The sequence below is a fragment of the Sander vitreus genome, chromosome 11 (assembly GCF_031162955.1).
Source record: "Sander vitreus isolate 19-12246 chromosome 11, sanVit1, whole genome shotgun sequence".
NCBI lineage: Eukaryota > Metazoa > Chordata > Actinopteri > Perciformes > Percidae > Sander > Sander vitreus.
This window is the reverse complement of record NC_135865.1, coordinates 13,934,683-13,954,881: the sequence shown is the minus strand read 5'-3', so window position 1 is coordinate 13,954,881 and position 20,199 is coordinate 13,934,683. Positions and strand designations below refer to the sequence as shown.

The 20,199-nt window shown below is 40.5% G+C and overlaps 1 protein-coding gene across 1 annotated transcript in view; it reads right to left on the bottom strand.

Moving 5' to 3' along the window:
* The window catches only part of myo10l3 (myosin X, like 3), a 52,929-nt gene that overhangs the window by 28,102 nt on the left and 4,628 nt on the right, over nt 1-20,199 (bottom strand). Inside the window, exons 2-5 of the mRNA XM_078261752.1 lie at nt 10,636-10,734; nt 1,707-1,865; nt 458-645; nt 111-245 (exon numbers count right to left, since the gene is read on the bottom strand). Coding sequence (XP_078117878.1) covers nt 111-245; nt 458-645; nt 1,707-1,865; nt 10,636-10,734 — 581 coding nt within the window. The remainder of the gene's footprint in view (nt 1-110; nt 246-457; nt 646-1,706; nt 1,866-10,635; nt 10,735-20,199) is intronic.

Here is a 20,199-nt window from a genome sequence, read left to right as displayed (position 1 = left end):
ATACAAACAATAACAAAGAAAATATGGGTATCGCTCTTACACTTTTCAAATGTAAAGGGAACAAGAAAGCAGGTGTTGGTTCTTGAATGAGGTCGGGGTTCAAACAGTACCTGCTCTGGACGAGAGCCTGCTCCACCCTGGTGGTCCTCTCTGACAGAGGAGTGCCTGCTGAGTTTTGACTCATCACTGAGAGAAACTTCAGCAGCAGCTTGGTGCTCTCAGTCTTCCCGGCACCACTCTCCCCACTGACGACACAAAAACAAAGAGAGAAGTAGAAGTAGATACATAATGGATCTATCAAACCTGTTGGACTTATTTCTAATGTCCACGAGGAGTTTCAAAATGCTATATGTTCCGTTTTTTCAGAGCCAGAACTGTCTAGTATGTATTAGTTTCATCCTACCTCCAATACTTTTGAAATAATGGGAGTATTAGTTTATTAAATGTTGATCTTCACCTGATGAGAACACACTGGCTGTCGTGTCTTTTCCACAGGCAGCGGTAACACTCATTGGCCACGGCAAAGATATGAGGAGGCAGCTCCCCCATCTGGTGTTTGCTGTACAGATCGACTGCAGTGCCGCCATACATGCCCGCTATATGCTTATAGGGATTTACTGCTGCCAGGATGGAACCTATGTTGGTCTGAGGGATATGAAAGAGTAGACAAAAGTATGAAAGGGGAAGGAGGAGATGAGAAGAGGAAAAAAAACAAGAGGAAGACAGATTATCAGTGAAAGATGAGAAAGACGATGAATACACATGCTGAAAATGCTTGGTATTTTATACTAGAATTTGCAACGTTCAGTAGATTCACCCAGTTTCCTGTGACACAGTACTTGTAGCCAGTAATACTCTCAAACCTCTGCACATGGCCTAGTTTGCACTGAGGCTGGTAGTATTTTAGGATCCATTGCTTCTGCTCGGGTAATGCGCTTTGGGGGAAAGTGCCTAACAAAAGTGTGTTTGTGGGTCATTTCCACAATATTGTTCTGCAAAGCATTGCAGACCCTCCGAGATGAGATTAGAAGATAGGATTTCAAAAAACAGAGTTACCATGTGACTGTGGCTTTGGGCAATGCATATTTTAATAAAGCTCAAGTAGTGTTTCAAGATGACTTCAGTGTTCTGTTGAGAAAATAATCCTGGAAGTCAAACAAACATCTGAAATCTTGCATTCTTAGGGGAAAGCAGCTCTGAATACTCTTCAGTGAATTCCAGGAGTTTTGTACATTTTGTTAAGTGTTATTTAGTATTGTTATATTTACACTGCTCTGTTTGCTTCTGTTAAAGTTATAGTGTTAATTTCCTATAATAAGGAATGTGTGTAAACTTGTTTGAATCCGCTGTGCAGCTTATACATGCATTAGAAAGCACGATTGAAGTAGTAAATGTAGAGTAATAGCAAGAATGTGAGAGGAAAAGTGGGTCATGCTTCTTATTCAAAACACAACACATCTTATTGTTGCGTTGCATTTGCCTTGCAAAAAATAAATCACACCAAAAACTGACATTTCTGGTTAAGGTTTTTGATGGTTGAGATTTGTTACACTTTGAAATCTCAGTCTAGCTGTGCTGAACATCCCAGTTCCCAGGAAAAATAAAAAAAAACAACCAAACAAGACAATGGACCCACAGCTTCCATGTACATCATGGTGGTAGACGGTAAATGTGCTCACAGATTAAGATAAAGTGTGGTGCCTTACATAGATGTTGTCTTTCTGGTAGCGCAGAAACAGGTTGTGCATGATGGCAGCTTCATGCAGCTCTGCCAGTGTGGACATGTCCTCTACTCCATGGATGCCGCTGGGGAGCATCGGGTACACCGTCTCCCTGTTCAGCTCCGCCTTCTGGAGGTAGATCACCTAGAACACACACATACGCAAAAGGTTACCTTCCCCAATTTTATGTCAGTGCTAAAATTGTCTAAACCAGCAGCCTGCATACCATGAACATGCAGCGTTTTGGGGGGCATGAATCATGTGCATTATTAAGTTGAAGGTCACAAATGATATAAAACAGAAAATACTTCAATACATTTGAGGATTGGGGCGCCTGGGTAGCTCACCTGGTAGAGCACGGGCCCATATATAGAGGTTTACTCCTCCTCAACCCGCGGCCCTTTGCTGCATGTCATTCCCCCACTCTCTCTCCCCCTTCATGTCTTCAGCTGTCCTATACAAATAAAGGCCTAAAATGCCCCAAAAATTATCTAAAAAAAAAATACATTTGAGGATTGGAACCAGTTAATTAAATGAATCTACGATTCTTTGATTAAGGCTTTCCACCAAGAAGCTGTTTAGCCAGGGTGACAAAGCTACCAAGATCCTGGCGCATCTTATCACGTGAATAATGTAATTAGTAGATGATGGCCTCAACAGCAGCCACAATCATGAAATATATGACCTCTGTAGCGTGGTTCAATTCCTGTCAGCCTGGCAAATATCAAAATTGTTGACAACCGACTAATCGACATAATTTCAATCCAACAATACAGTACACTACTGTCCATGTGAACTGCATTATATACTGTATATCTTTAGTATTACAGAAGCAACGACTTGATGCTTACTTTCAGTATCTCCCTTCACAGCTGGCGAATCACCAGAGGTCTGAACAGCACTGAACAGGTGGGCAGTTAGACAAGTTTACACAGATCTGAATCGGACTCTTCCACTGTGACCATGGCACATGCATGCATGAATGAAATGACAGATTGAATCCCTAATGTGTGCCTGTCTGTGCCTGCTGCCAGCCATTCATACAGTCATGTAGAGAGCCCCCTGTTTAACTTCTCGGACTTCTCTCCTTGATTTGTTCAATTCACTTTTTAGTCTCTGTACAAAAAAATCTCTCACCATGTCACATTCCTGCCAAAAGACCAATAAGATGCAGCAGTGGAGTAAATGTGATGATTGGAGATATGCCTGTCTTGACATTCAAGACCCATTTTAGAGTTTTGACTTGAAATTGGAGCTAGTGAGAAAGACAAAGGAAGGAATAAGAAGAAGTTTCTTTTTAATGAAAGAGGAAAACTCTCATAAACCAACATTAATCAGCAGAGACTCTTTCTGTCTTTCTGAACTCTAGAGAGATATGAGATAAGAGAACAGACAGACTACAACTGTGTTGGTCACTTGATGGGAAGCAGTATTTAGATCAATGCTGAAGGAGCTGTGGTGTCCCAGTGCATTACTGCTGGCTCTTCTGGCATATTCAACTGTTGGGAGCAGACACAGTTTTTTTAAAGACAACTACTGAGTCAACAGAAAAGAAATTGTATTGATATGTACTATGTATGTGTGGATTCCATCTTTTGCATTAACTAATATAAAAGTGTGGAAAAACCTGTCTATATTTGTGAAATGATAAAGTGATTCTGGCCTCTCTACTGTAGATGGCCATTAGAGAATGGGTGTACGCTGAGACAACAGCACAATAACAATGCAGTCATCGGTGGGTTGCTACATTGTTTTTGTGGTATTAAGGTTTGAGAAATGGTAAGGAAGACCTCAGGGAGAAAAGCAGCATGTGCAGTGATGTCATACATTGAGCAGAAGCTTGCAGATTTACAGCCAGATGTCCCTAAACATTCGGCTTTAACCCCACCCTCTCCTCTCTGGCAAATTGGCCCTGATTCACCAGGCAGGGCCTAAATTACTAATAAATCAAACAGGCTTTTTACTTGTTTTATATCCTTAATCAGTTTTATCATTTTACATTCAATTACATCACTCACTTAATGTGATTGACATCATTATCAACCACCTGGGCTGTGGTGGATCACTGCCTAAAGTGTCGTCATACAAATCCATGTTCTATTTTGTTTGAGAATGAGTGAGAGTAAAAAGAATCAGCACATTATTTGACAAACGCATCAAAAAGTGCAACTGCAAAAAAAACATTATAACTTTGATCTAAACGATTTTAAGTGGACAGAATATCGATTTAAAGCATCTATGGGACTCTGCTCATGATCGATCTTTAAAGCGAGACTATGTTACTATAATCTGTAAGCACATTTACCATGTACCTCCATTACTTACATTACATTACTAAATGTAATGGTAAATATAAAACATAACAGTGCAACACATAGAGAAGAGTCATATCAAAGAATATCTATCTAAAGTTTGCTAAATTATCAACCATTAGCCACCATAAGCTAGTGGTCATACCGACCAAGAGAGGCTGAGTGTCCTGAATAGACTAAGGGTTGGGCTTTATTGTTTATGAAATTAACGAAGAATGGGTTAAGACGAAGAATGGGTTATTTCTTCATTCAAAAAGGTACATAGTATTGCTTTGAAGATAAACAAACATGGACATGTTATTGCAGTGCATTTAATAATACACTGTATATCCTATTATCTGTCATAAATATATCATACAGTATATAAGGAATTTCAATTATTCATCAATTCATTTAATTGAGAAAAATGTGCTGTGAAATGAAAAATATTACCAGCCTTCCAGGTCTGAGTTCACTTTCTGCTTACACTGATGGAGAGACATTGAGTACAACGCTCAATCAAACAAACCAAAGAAATCTGGGATACATCTTCTGTCTGTGTTAGCATTCTTCACACTCCCAGAATAACTTACAAAGTTACTTTAAGGTGGACTGGGAGCAGAATTAAACAGGATAACAAACAACTAGGAGAGGCTACAGGTCTATGTTACACTCTCGATTGCAGTGAGGACCTCAAGTTTCACAGGAGGAAAATAAACCAGTTGGCTTCCAAACACACAATGAGTTGCATACTTGGAAAGCACCCTCACCACAAACACAAGAGAGGAATTGCTACTTCATGTACTTTCATGTGTGTGGATTTTTCTGTCCAGACACTCTACAGTATGTGTTTCTGTCGATGTCTCTAGATCAGATGTTTTTACCTTTGGTTTTGATCTTCTTTGGTTGATTTACTGTTCCGATTTTACAGAATTAGCCTCGGGGGACTTTGCCAGAAACATCAGAGATGCTCACATAAAACTAAGCTGGAGTTTCCAGTATCAAAAAAGGTTTCACGTTTCTCTGTTTTTGCCCCACTGTTGTCTTTTATCGTTTGGTTTCATTGTTGGTTTCATTCCTGTGAGATAATTCAATGAGCTCTGTCCTAACAGCCACAGCATTTCTCATCAATATTAATTTAATATGTATTTGTTTCCAAATGATTTACAACATTTATATCCAGTAAAAATGGCTAAAAGAAAAGTAAGATGGAATATGAGAGCAGATATGGTCTAGACACAGACTACTCCTCTTTACTATTTCCATTTCAATCGTTTGGGAGGTGCAATAATGTCCTGTTAGTGTCCATTGTAACTATTAGACATACTGGAACATTTTTCCTACAGAAGCTGTAGAGCAGTGATGGTCCACATGGCGCTACCAACAAAAGCCTGACTAACCCAACTGTGATGTAACACAGTGTGTCGACTGTTATTGATCTTCAACTTCCAAAAAACAAATCCCAGTTTGGATCAATGAATGTGCTCTGAATTGCTGATCAAAACACACAAAGCAGATATAGTACATTTTGAACACAGATTGGCTCTAACGGTTTTTTCTGCTCATGGTTTTCTGCTCATGTCTGACAATTATCGCAATGTTTCATGTGGGGATGCAGCCTCATCAATGTTAATGATTTGAGTGGTGTAATGACGACAGCAGATTATTTCGTGCCACTTATAACAACATGTGACTCGTGATTGAATTGGGAATATGTTCACTGTACAAATCAATCCTCTCCAAACTGGTCCCGGTGTGCTGACACTGGTACACTACGCTGCCGGCTACGAGGCTGGACACAAAGCAGACAAATAAACAACACCAACAAAACTTTTATAACTGTCCTTAAGTCTTGGATTTTGCTACAATTAAGCTAATTAAGTGACTAATATTTCCTTTTCTTTGCTTTCTTCCTTCCTTCTCTAATAAAACTGCCAACAAAAAATAATCATGAGATATATAGTATTTAAATTAAGTGACATTAAATATTGCCAGCACTATTAGTATCATAGTAGATCTGAAGAAAATTGGTTGATTAAAAACAATCAGCAACTATTTTCATAGTTTATCATTTAAGTCATTAATTGATAATTTAAATAAGTTAGTTGCAGACCTACTATTAAGTGAGTTGTGATAAATTATGAAATGTTTATTTTTTCTCATGAATTAAAATGTATCAAACTTAGACAAAATGCAAAGTCTCACTCAAATGATACAGACTAAATAATTGCAACAGTTTTCCTGATGATGACACAATAGCAAAAACCTGAATTTGAAACTTTGTTGCAGCTGTAACGCTCTTGCCTATTGTTTGCTCCTCACTGAAACCACACCCTTGCAGCTGCTTTGTTCGACCAGCTCTGCTGAATATTCACATGTAGGCGGCATCAGGCTCTGGAGTCCTGGGGCCTTTTATTGGCAGATATATTCGAGCCTTTAGAAATGACACATGGGCAGATACAATATCACAGACGTATGGACACAAACACTGCCTTGTTTATCACGGTCTGTTTTTCTCCACTTTTTTTTTTTTTTACTCTGTCTGACTCTCTCTGTCTGTCTTACAGTGAATCCATCTGCTGAGGGGGGATCCCCACCCAGACCCCTGAGACATGGAGGGGAGGAAGGAGTTAGGCCTATTAAAGGGGAAAATTGTAAAAAACAAATAATACAGAGAGAGTTTTACATTACATCCTGCTCAAAAACCAGACATAATCTGAAAACATGTCATACAGCAAACCAAGAACCCAGAAGACATTTGTTTAGCACACACACACACATCAGTTGCTCACAATAATGTTTGTGTGAGCATGTTATTTCTGTAAGCGCACTCGTGAATACACATCACTCACAAAAAGGCTCACATAATGGCTCCATTGACCAATAATCCAGAAAATGAGGGGCCATCAATGAGCTATTTTAAATCTCAGAGACTGTATAACTGCAGGCCGTGGACAACTGAAATCACACTTGGTGAGAGACAAATTATTGAGGCAAAGCATCAATCCGAAAAGTAAAAGAAAGGCTTGGTTTACTGTGTTAATATCATTTTGTGCACAAGAAAGGACGAGAACATAAGAACTAAAACAACATCAGGAGAGGTGCTTTTTCTTGAGCAATAAACTAAGGTGGTATGCTTCTTTAGCAGAATGACCAAAAATAATGAATTAAGGGATGCAACTAACACTTTATCAATAGATCTGCTGATTACTTTCTCAATTAACCAATTAGAATTTTAGAAAATAGTACAAAAAAAACATCCATCCCAATTCCCCAAACCCCAATCTGACATCATTAAATTGCTTTATTTTCAGTTTAATATTAAATAAGACAAAGAAAACAAACAATTCTCAAGATTTGGAAACTGTAACTGCAGAGAATTTCTGGTATTTATGCTTGGAAAATGATTTAATGATGACTAGATTATCAATAAATGTCTAGTAATTGATTAATCCACAAAATGTATTTTACAAAACGATGTCTGGCCATAATTTTTTGCTCCGTATGCTTTACAACGGACAAAAAATATGAGCTATAGAAGTATAACATACTGTATGTGTCAAAACCGCAGTGGCCCGGGTTTGATTCCGACCCGCAGCTCTTTGCTCCATGTCATCCCCCCTCTCTGACACAGTTCAATCTCAATTTTATTGTTCAGTAAAGCGACGATGACATCACCAGCAGGAGCTACAGTTATGTGAAAAAATTAGGACACCCATGCTAAAGTTGACTAAAAGAGGAATAAAAAAAATCATCTTTAGGAAATTGATCTTAATGCCTTAATTAAAAAAAATGAGGAAAAAATCCAATCTTTAAGGACACCAATTTTTCTTTGTGAATGAATAATGTATCGTAAATAAATAAATGTTCTTCCTTAAAATACAGGGGGGCATAAGTAAGTACACCCTATGTTAAATTCCCATAGAGGCAGGCAGATTTTTTTATTTTTAAAGGCCAGTTATTTCATGGATCCAGGATACTATGTATCCTGATAAAGTTCCCTTGGCCTTTGGAATTAAAATAGCCCCACATCATCACATGCCCTTCACCATACCTAGAGATTGGCATGGGGTACTTTCCATAAAATCATCTCTCAATGCAAATTAAACCAGCTATTAGGCTAACTGAAATAAAACCATGCCAATCTCTAGGTATGGTGAAGGGTATGTGATGATGTGGGGCTATTTTAATTCCAAAGGCCAAGGGAACTTTATCAGGATGCATAGTATCCTGGATCCATGAAATAACTGGCCTTTAAAAATAAAAATCTGCCTGCGTCGATGGGAATTTAACATAGGGGTGTACTTACTTATGCCCCCTGTATTTTAAGGAAGAACATGTATTTATTTACAATACTTTATTCATTCACAAAGAAAATTGGTGTCCTTAAAGATTGGATTTTTCCTCATTTTTTTTAATTAAGGCATTAAGATCAATTTCCTAAAGATGATTTTTTTATTCCTCTTTTTAGTCAACTTTAGCATGGGTGTCCTAATTTGTTCACATGACTAATTTGTTCACTGTATTTGGTTCAGGTGACAGAGGCTCTTCCTGCTTTTCTTTACATGTGCAGCTCACACACTGTTAATCCAGCTGGTGCCATCTGGCCACAAAATACACACACACACACACACACACACACACACACAACACACACACACACACACACACACACAACACACAACAACACACAACAACACACAACAACACACACACAACACACACACACACATTTATCTCAGCTTTAACGTGTCTGCTGTATCTTACTGGTCCACTCAGGTCTGTGGTGCACCGGGGATGAGACAGTGATGCATGATGATATGATGGTGAATGTGACAGCCGCCAGTTCAGCCTGTTAAAGCAGAGGCAGTGTGGGTAAAGACACACTCTTGAGTCTGCAAGCTGAGCACTCAGGCAGGTCTGCACCTTAGTGTGAGCACTGAAGCAATGGATAATGGTATATCCCACCCCCCTGAGGAGAAAATGCTGCCAGGATACATTTACCAAACCACCTCTGACACTGCACATGGCTGTAAAGACACCAGGACAAAGACAGACTGACAGACAACGCACACACACGCACGCACATAATACTCTTAACCTACTAGAGGAGCTGGGTTAAATAAAGATTACCAAAACGCAAATAAAACGTCAGAAGATATGTCCTCCAGGAACAGGGGATGACATAAGATCAGCCAGCGATCATGAAGGTGGAGACAGTCTGTTTTTCAGTCTCACATTCTTGTCATTCTGGCTGCAGACTCTTAGACCATGTGCCTGGCCTGGAACACATCTTGAGCTTGCAGTGAGGACAGTCCAGCTTCAGTTCAGCTGCAACACCCTGATCATACACCCAGTCACACATAAAAATGTGACATCACGTTAACCAAATGTTATTTCTTTACATCCTACTGAGGGCTGTGAAATGTTTTTGGACTGAGATCAAAACCCGGTGGTATTCTCCGGTCATATTAAGACGATAAAAAAGAAGTGGGGTCGAATTCTCAACCACCGACCTGTTGCTGTGAATCCTTCTTAGCTGTGATAGACGGTGTTTCCATCAGTCAGTCATCCCTGCCTCTTTGATAACACATGGCCAACTTCTCACACTACAAGAATCCCCACTGCCGACCACAGAAACAACACATATGCTCAGGATGAGTTCATATGTTCTCTCTCACACATCGTTTATACTGTAACTCTCTACCTTGAGCGCACCACCCTCAGCTCATGCCTATGCTCAAACCATGCAGCACCACACTGCTCCTCAACAGCTGGGCGACCTCTCTTTCATACAGTACGTCACCCTTCTTTATATGAACCGTCAAGGACTCCAGTGAAGGAATAACGCAGGGCCTTGGCTTGTGGTTAGGATCATGGTCATGTGACAGAATCTGGATGTGGACAGAGTCAGTCCTTGGGCCCTACCCTGTTCCTTCCCCAAGCCCTGACCTGGCCAAAGAGGTGCGGCTGAGTTTGGTCAGTCAGGAGCCAATGGACGATCATATGTACCACTCAAAGTTTTGTTCAAAGGTTTGTTCAGTACAAAGGCATTCCACTAGATAAGAGTGGTACTGGAAGCTTATATTTGACCAATACTCGACATTCGACTGAGAAACAATTTTTTTATCCTCTCTCTCTCTCTCTCTCTCTCTCTCTAACAGGATTTCCTCCAGACACAAAGACCACCATGCACTGCCAAACAGATAAGCTTGGGCCAATGACTTGACACAAGGAGCCCATTCCTGTCATTCTTACTTTATTACAAAAGGTGTTGATCCCACTGCTGAGCCCTGAGATGAAACACATGTGTGCAAATAATTAACCTCCTCACATACACACTGGGCCAGTTGCCGCCTAATTTATACAACAACCTTGTAAATTAGTGAATTAAATGAAAGATGGGAGGAGGCTTTAATGTACATTATATCAGTTAAAGCCTGTTGATATGACTTAAATGCAGTTTTCTTGCGTTAAGGGGTTTGTAGAATCATGTGTGAACAATCCTTAAACAGATGAAAAATGCTTCATGGTACAGACACACAGGGCAGATGAGAGTTTGGGACGATTTAAAGTAACTCATTGGCAGCATTAAGGCTTCAGCAGGGAAAAGGTCTTCTTACCTTCCCATAGTCGGTAGTGAGGACCAAGGACGAATCATCACAAGAGCTGACGGTAGAGGGGAGGAGCTGTTCTTTGTGCCTCAGCCAGACACGGGCCCCCTGCAACACAATAGGCAGAAACACATCATTAGCATCTGGACACAGGGCTCATATCGGAGTCATCTGTTTGAGGAAGAAAGTACTGGACATATGCATTACAATCGCATTTTCAGAACAAGAAAAGGAAAAGTACAACCCAGAAATACACTAAAGAAATATCCCTATATGTGTAATATGAACATGGCAGGTGAGTAATAGCAGATATATTCTAGAAAAACTGGGATTACGTCTACTGGTTTTCTTCCTTCACTGTCTTTTCCCCCATTTTTCTCAGCATTGCTCATCGCTCTCTGCCACATAGCTCCTCCCTCACCACACTGGCACAGTTATCCTCTTATTAAACTGTCATTGCCCTTTAGTAGAGAAAAGCTGTTTGCCAGGCCAGGCCAACATGTAAAGGGTGTGTCAGAAACTAGAACTAGAGTCATATACAGTACACTCAATAAAACTGTCAAAAAGGCTTTCAGTCTTTGGTTGTGAGGGCTACTTCACTCCATAAAATAGAAAAATATGTACCCAAATGACAATTTGCCACTTTAGCAAATCAATCAATACAAATGTTTCTATGCCCACATCCTTTCTTTTTTTCTGTATTTTCATCAGGCAAACCACAACTAGCTTCTTGCCACTGGCCCAGATCAGATCCTGGTTCCAGATGGAGATTAACACCAGCACTACAGCTGATCTGGGCGGCCTGTCCTCCTGTGTTTGTGTATCCATGTGAAGTCACCAACCTTCCCAGACATGTTTGTTAGCAGCTCAGTAACCAGAAGCAATAACAGGAATCTGAGGCGGATTGCTCAGACTGACTGTCATTTCCTTACAGTGGTGGGAGATACATTTATAGAACTGGCTGCCTAGTGGATGAGAGTGAACGCCTGTGCGGTCTAAATTGTAAATCTTTTAGGATGACTAGGTCCACATTTGTCACAGTCAAAAACAACAAATATTGCCTTTGGTTAAACAATATAAATTATTGAAAAACATCTGATGGTGAATTGATGACCTTCAAAGGAACATTTTACATTTTTGGAAATGCACTTATTTGCTTTCTTACCAAGAGTTAGATGAGAAGATAAGATACCACTCTCATGTTAAATGTAAGGCTGCAGCCAGCAGACGGTTATCTTAGCTTAGCATAAACACTAGAAACAACTAGCCCAGCTGTTCTACCTTGAAGGTAACAAAGTGTGCAGAAAAGACAATTTGTGGTTTTACGAGGGGTTATGAGAGTGATCTTCTCACTTAACTTTCTGCAAGCATATTTCACAAAATGTCAAACTTTTCCTTTAAGAAGCCTGTTTGTATTTCCACAGTTCATGGTCTCAACTATAAATAATGTAATGCAAATTGATCTTTTTGGTTTTCAGTTTAAGATTTATAGGATGTGCACTTTGAAGAAATGTGGCCTGTGAGTTACTCTCTCTTGTATAAAGCTTTTCTTTATCATCACCCCCATTGAAGTGGCTGGAGAAAACACGCAGCAAAAGGGAATTGTGCATCCGACAGAGCATAAAACTGAAGAGATCAATATGCATGGATTCCACTAGGAAACCTTATACAAGGTCACCACTTCCAGACATCAATCCTCATTAACTATTAACAACAGGCTGCCACGTGTGTGCACACACTCTCATCTGTGGAGCACAAATGTGTTTGCCACCAGGGTCAGAACAAAGATCGAGATGCTTTTGTTTAATACAAAAGATATCTACGTGAAATGCAATCTGCTTGTACCAGTGCTGAATCACAGAGACAAAGAGGAAATTGGTCCAATAAATTAACTTGCTCAACAGCTCAGGGTGATGATTGGCTTCTATTCTTTTCTTTATTTTGTGATTTAGGCTTCCTTTTTGGACAAAGGGTCACTCAGTCCAACCAGCCAGTCTGCAAACCTACTTCCATCATCAAGGATTTTTTTTTCTTCCAGTTGGCTAATGGAGCGCAGCTAAATCTAGCTCTCTCAAACCACGGGGGAGAGCAGTGAGTGGGATAAAGGGGGTCGTGTAAATTAGGAGGAGGCTGAGGGGGGCGAGACTGGAAAGAGGAAGGACGCAGGCACTTGATAATGTCCCGCCTTCCATTGTCTGGAAAAAGAGGCAGACAAACAGAAACATCAGGACATAAATATAACAGAGGTATTCTCCAACACGTGGCCATACATTAACTCAGTTTCCATTTCATATGAGACGATTGGTGACTTCCATACCAGCGGATGACTGTGTCTGCCTGGTACCAGCCTGGCATGCATGCCCTATTCAGGGAAAAGTCGCTTCACGTGAGTTCACTGAGGTCCAGTAAGGAGATTAATTGTGTTTACTCTATAGATTTTAAGAAGATCAGTTGCTGTTATGTAACTTTAAATCACAGGGACTTCTGCAGAATATTGCTGGTACTTGTTGTTTTGTAGATGCTGTTTGCACTCAGTGGAGCTGACAAAGCAAAGAAACATGCAGGGAGTACGTTATAACAAAAGGTAGATTATATGAGATGGCATACATAGTGAAACAGCAGGCAAGCCATGACATGGAAAGCAGTGAGATGGCTCATACTGCTGTGTGTATCTGCACCACATTGCGGTATTGCTTCAACTGCAGTGACGCAAATTAAAAGGATAATTTTCCAAGAACTTGACTTGAATGGTTTAGTTGCTGAGTCAGTCTCAGAGGTTTTCCATTCACATAAACAAAGAGAAGCCCAGTAACTATTTTATGGATAAAGACAGATAAAAACTCTTCACACAGCATGCTCATTGCACACGGTTCAGACCCAATCATTTCCATAATATGTGGTTAATTAAATGAGTCAACACTATATGGTAAACCAAAAGTCAGCAACAAGCCTGCCCATAAAGATGCCAATTCTGGCTTGGCCTGCTGTACCAGCATCTGTCTGAGAGTTACTTGCTCTCTGGAGATCTGCCCACCAGGCACTATAATCTAAAATTGTGCAGAAACAGCCACCAGCCATCAGTCGATGTCTAACAAACAAAAAGCTGTATTAGTTTCATTTTGCACATGTATCAAATTCTATCAATCATTTGTAGCTCACATTTCTTTTTTGTCATTTCAGTTTTTATTCTTAATTCTGAATACATAATACTACATCAAAAAAATTCAAACTTGTTTTTCATTTATATATACATTCTAGTGTAGTAATTCAGAGATATTCAAAAATAGCAAAAATAAATTAAAAGGGAGAAAAGTAAACACTATAGACAAAAATATAGACACAAAAACAAATACTCCAGCAACCCATGTTTTCCAACATTCCTTTTTAGCTCACATTCATAAGATTTTAACATTACTTTTTTTTTTAAATATGCACCACTGCCAAGCCAGCGCAGAATAAGGAAGCACTCATCCCTTCGTCTTAGTAAAAGTCAGCAGAAATGTCACGTTATGTCCGGACTCAGCCATAAAGACCATTAGCTGTGAGGAGTGGTCATACTTTCATCATCATCCAAACATTTGGACATTAAGGTCTGTCTTAAATAAACACAGGGACTTGTCTAGAAGACTGTCAGACAGTAACATTTAAGTTGGTAGAAGAAGTGGTGTGGTTCTCCAGTGACTCCAGGGTTCAAGACAGCCAACAGCAGATGTGTTTGTCCATTTGTTTGTGTCTTTGTATGTGAGCGTGTGTGTGTGTGTGTGTGTGTGTGTGTGTGTGTGTGTGTGTGTGTGTGTGTCTAAAGAGTCTGAAGCTTGAGGGTATAAAGCAGAGATGAATTGTCTCAGCAACAGATGGTCTCACCAAAACTCCTCCCTCTTGTCCCCTCCATCCTCAGGAGCTCTGTCACTAAGTCAGGACAAAGGCAACCACCTCTGACAGAGAGCTCAGAAGTTAACCAGGCGGAAATATCCCAAACAAAGACCAGCTGGGACGCACAACTAACCATTCTGACTAAACCAGTGAAACAGTGTGGGTACTTCTTGCATAATAATCATTGAACATGAAAAGTACAGCATTCATCTTATAATGAAACACAGCCTTCACTGGGTTTAATTATCTGGTAACCTAAGGCTCTGGTAACCAGATGTTTTAACAGCTCTATTAAAAAGCAAAGCTTAACTGTTGCCTTGACATTTTCAGCTCAAGCTAATTTCAAATTATTAATGCTGCACACCACTGAGCACATGTAACACTGCTGAGGCAGAACCCGCCTGACAGTAGCAATCTGACCCACCAAAACAGGCCACATGCCGACGTCCCATCATGCTCTCTGACCACTCAGGGTGAATGATGTGATCCCAGAGTTAGAGGCTTACGTTTCTTCAGCTTGTATAATGACATTAAGTTTAGAGATTTGCTAATGAATGAGCCTTAAATATTTAAGGGCATACACAGTAGAAGGTGCCACAGCTCTTTCTCTGCTGTCTGGCGTGGCATGAGCGCAGGCAGTATCGGGTGATCGTATCAGACAGAACAAAAGAAAGCTAATTAACTCATCCTGACTTGGACACGGTTGAACAGTTATGATAAGCCAATTTCTTGGATCATAGTGTGGTTTCAAGGAGCCGTGAGTGAACGCCTGCACAGTGGACAGCAGTGCTGAGTGGCCACTTGAGGCTGGCTCCAAAAGGGATCAATCCCAACACACCCCCAATGTTAAAATGCCCAACTTTACAGCAGAATTAAACATGTGTACTGCCTGGTACAAAAACGGATTTGGTTTCTAAAGCTAAGTTCTTTAAAGTTCAGCATAGTTAAGGTTGTTCTGCTTTGAGTGACATGTGGGCTGCCGTCACAAAAGGCAAGCATAGACTGTAGGCGTCATTCAGCTCGCCTCAGCTCCGTCCACTCTCCACCTCTTTGCCCATTTTTGGATTAACCGACGTCAGGCCCTGCAAAGATGGCAACGGCCGGAGCCACCGAGAGCTGCCCACTTTGAGCTTCATTTTGGCTCTTCAGAAATCGATGACGTCATGGAGACTACGTCCATATTTTATACAGTCTATGGTCAGAATTGCCTGGCTAACAGACAAGTGCATCCAACTGGACTCCTGACAAGCATCTCATTAGTTGTGCTATAATAAACGTAAGACCGGAACGTATCCACCAGGAAAATATGCGCCCCAAAAGAAACTAGCTGTTGCTGTTTTCACTTGTCCCTCTCAAATGTCCTTGCTTTTGTGTGCTCATGCAGGTGTATTTGTTTTGCAATTATGTTTTTCTAAGATCGGAATAAACCTCAAAGTTTTCAATGACCAACTACATTTCATTTAAAAGCAGATGTTCAAAAACACATCTCATTTTTATATATAGGACCATGATCCTGCACTCTATTTGCACCTTAAATACCAGGACGTAACAGCATTATCATAACAATAGAGAGGCATGAGGCCGAGTCAGTAACCCTTTGTGACCTCAGAACACTGGCTGGATGGATCGTCTGCGTTTAAAAAGGTCAAACAGCATATTGACAGTGTATGTGTGTGTGTGTGTGTGTGTGTGTGTGTGTGTGTGAAATAAGTCTTTTGTATGTAAAATAGGCTTTTTAATTTGGTTGTAATGGATATATGCAAAGAATAATAAAGCCACAGGAATGCATGTAGCCAGTAGAATAAACAACAGGTAACAATGCAGGAGAGCATAGCCAAATTCAGGGATTGTAACCAAATCTCCTGCATGCTGAGTGAATGGAATGAGGAGGATTCGCCAAGTAACTGGCGAGATTAAACAAATGGGCTGACTGCAGCTGGGAGGGGAATCTGGGCAAAGGTCCCTCTTGTTCTTTGGCCACAAGCTTTCCAGTGCAGCAAAGCTGGATGTCCTACAAACAGTAAAACCTCAACAGAAAGTTACAGTTATCACAAACACAGAAAGACAGTTACTTATGATCTAATTACTGCAACACTTTGACTTGGCTTCATCTTTGTCAGGATGCTGAGATTTGTTTAATCTAAGGAAATCTTCTGAATTCACGTTATATATTATGTATTCATATATTTTCCACTGTTCTTCTGAGCAGCTCCTCTGGGACAATCAGGGGTTAGGTGCCGTTCTCAGGAACTCTTTAGGTTAGGTTATTGAGGAAAATTTCTTGCACCAATCTTTCCAAGAATTTAGTAATGCAGCCCTCTGGCAACATGCTAGCTTATGTAACAGTTATTCAGCTGTCATCACATTGTATATAATTACTGACCAGTATAAAAAATAAATTAGGAATAACTAACAGTGATTAATGCAAGTGTGATTCTGCAGGGCCCTTTTACATTTTCTTGTTTCTCTGTTTCCTCGTTGCCACTAACATCTGCCTGCTGGTGCCCACAGCCAGCATGGGGTAAGGGCGGGGAAGGGAATGGTGTGTGACAGAGGGGAGAAATCAGATGATTAAAGGCAACATTCAGCAACTGTGCTGGAAGACATATGAATTAATGATGGAGGGAGCAGCTGATCAGAAATTAGCTAATGGAGGAGGTGGAGTCCCTTGGGGAACAGGGCTTCCCCCAGTCTGTGGTGGAGGGGGAGTGAGAGGAAAAACAGGAAAAAAACGGTGCAGTTCATCAATTGTTCTTGACTCCGAGGAGCTGCCTCAACTCCCCGCTGAGGAAGCTATAAACAGACTTAAAGCAGGATGGCCCGATGCAGCAGCCTCACCAGTAAACCTGCGCTTCATTTGCATATTCATAGACTGTTTTTGTCAAAGCAGAAGGTCTGAGGATGATGAAGTTATGAATGCAACTGTGTCACTAGGTTAATGGAAATGCTGTCATTGCTGTCTTTTAAGCTATTTTCATTAACATACTAAATGGAGTCATAACATTCATCTAGCAAGTAAAGCAAATATGTGGAGCTGTGTGTGTGTGTGTGTGTGTGTGTGTGTGTGTGTGTGTGTGTGTGTGTGTGTGAGAGAGAGAGAGAGAGCAGTATGTCTGCATGTGATTGGTAGTGTTGTTGTGTCTGTTGTCTGTCTGTTTCTGTCTGTGTCTGATGTAGCTAATCTGCCATGTTGCTAATGGCTATATTGAAGACAATCTGCATAACAAATGATGTCTTCAGGAGCACAGAAAGAAGAGGAACACTTGACACTCTGCCACAGACTCCTGGCACAGTGCCCTGCTTTACATCCTTATCCCGTGATGACATGTTTCCCTTCCACTACTGTTCTACACATTATAGTATAAGTATGATCCTGTGATCAGGGTTTTGATACTTTTTCTAACAACATTACGGGTTCCAGGATGGGACGAAGAGGGCCACATATGATGTGATTACTGCATGTTTGATTGGATTGTCAGCTAAGCTCTATGACTTTGACTATCTACACAGCCACTTGGCATTCCTCCTCCTGTCGGTCATCTTCGTACTGTATCTAGCCTTCTCTGTACTCATCTGTGGACTGTTATGGGGTCACACAGCAGGAATCCCAGAGATATTCCAGGAATGCTGTTCAGTCAGGACTGTCAGAGACTGAGAATGTGTGTGTTTGACTGCTTGAGTCATCTGGGGCACAGGCCAGTGGGGTACTGGTTGTTAAGGTTGAATGGAGTCATCACTAGGTGACCTGGCTCCTGTTACATTGCCTTTGACCTTCATTCGTACCTTCCACTGTCCCAGATTGATCTTTATGGCTTCTGGGACCCTCCTGTCTTACACGGTGTATACATTTTAAGCATGCCCGGGATTGCTGACACAATTATTGATTAATCAAATGACAATGTAGATAACTGATTATTCATTTAAGAAACTTTATGGCGTCCTGTTGTCTTCTGTCTGTATATTTTAACACGCACTATATGTCTTGCTGTTTCCTGATGCGCTGGTCTCAAATCATATCGCCAAAGGACTAAAGTTGAAAAGTATTCAGCTGGCTAGCACTGGCACATTTACAGAAATGTTGATTAATGTACATTGTTAATGTACAAAAATGTGATGTGCTTGCTTTTTTTAATATCCCTGGATGTATTCTGAGCATTTGTCATTAATTTGCTAGTTTTTAGACTGGTGAGTTAAATATATTTAAACAATATATTTACACACAGAGACAGATCCAAATTAGTCAGGCGATTCATTGATTGACAGAAAACTAATCAGCAACTGTTTTTATTACTGATTTATCAATTATTACATGTAAAATGCCAGACATACTTTGATTCAAGCTTTTCAAATGTTAGGATTTGCTTCTTTCGTCTTATATGATAGTAAACAGAATATATTTGGGGTTTGGACTGTTGGTCGGACAAAACCATTGATCATGTAACTGTGCCAAAAACAATTGAGGTTGTGCAGCATTTGAAAGTTCAAGTGTCTCGGTCCAGGAATGGATGACTAACAAAGACTAAGAAAGACTGCTACCTTTTCTCTCTTGCTGGGGAATATGGAGAGTATTTTTCAATTACGTCTGAGGATGACGATGTGAAGGAAGGTTGGGTTCAAGTGGGAGAAACTAACATTTCTCCGCATGCAAATCTCAGTATCAGTATGTATGAGCCTAAAAACAACTTCAGGCCAAACCACACACACTCATGTCTAATAAAACAGACTGAGGATGGATGGGAAAGCAAACAGGTCATGACTGTGGATTGTGCCATGCTGTGTTGTTTGCTTCTTTTAAGCACCAAGGTGCCTGTTAGATAATTCAGGCCATGGCAGTCAAGGCTCAAGCAGTGTGGGATGTGTACTTAGGCCCGGTGGGGTGTTAGTCCTGAAATTAAAATACCGTAGCAGTAACCTCATCATGAGGGAGTCAACAATTTTACAGTTTTAAATAAATATATTTGACCTTAGGCTTTATTCTCCTGTGGTTGTTGCAATGTGTTTAACTAACACACATAGGAAAATATAATATACAGGCAAGTGTGTCGAGACATACTCCATACCGTAATAGGCTGCCTCTGTGCGCAGTAATCATAGGGAATCATAGGGAAAGTCAACATCTGGCCTGGGAGCAGTAATCACAGGTCGGCTGTTATTAAGCTGCCAGGCGAGACCTCTGAAGTTAGAGGATTTAAGCTACACTCATTACCAGCTCACCGTGTCTGTCAGCTGAAGAGGCCAAGGTGAAGGCCAAGAGACATTTATTGTGTGCGGGTTAGCAGCGATAAACAGCAACTTTAATTTTCTTTGAATATCCGGCCGCGCAAATATACTGCACGCCAATCTGGTAAAAAATAAATTGTTGTTGTTGTGTTCCAGGAGTGGCGGGATTGATCTGGCATAGAGTCCAGATTCACCTGCTGGAGATGTACAGGGGCATTACTGAAAATCTTATTGAGACATGAAGAAGAGACAACATACTAAACACAGACAGCTGCCACACAGGTAACATGAGCAGAACAGTGTGACTTATCATTCAGAAACCTCTCTGGTGACAGAGAGACAAGTTTTTTAATGTATTATTTCACTGCAAATGTTGAGATGTGGAAAAAAAAGTTCAGCATTTTGAGAAATATGCTTGTCATTTTCTTGCAGAGAGTTTAAAGAAAAGATTGATAACTCTCTCCCAGAATGTCAAACATA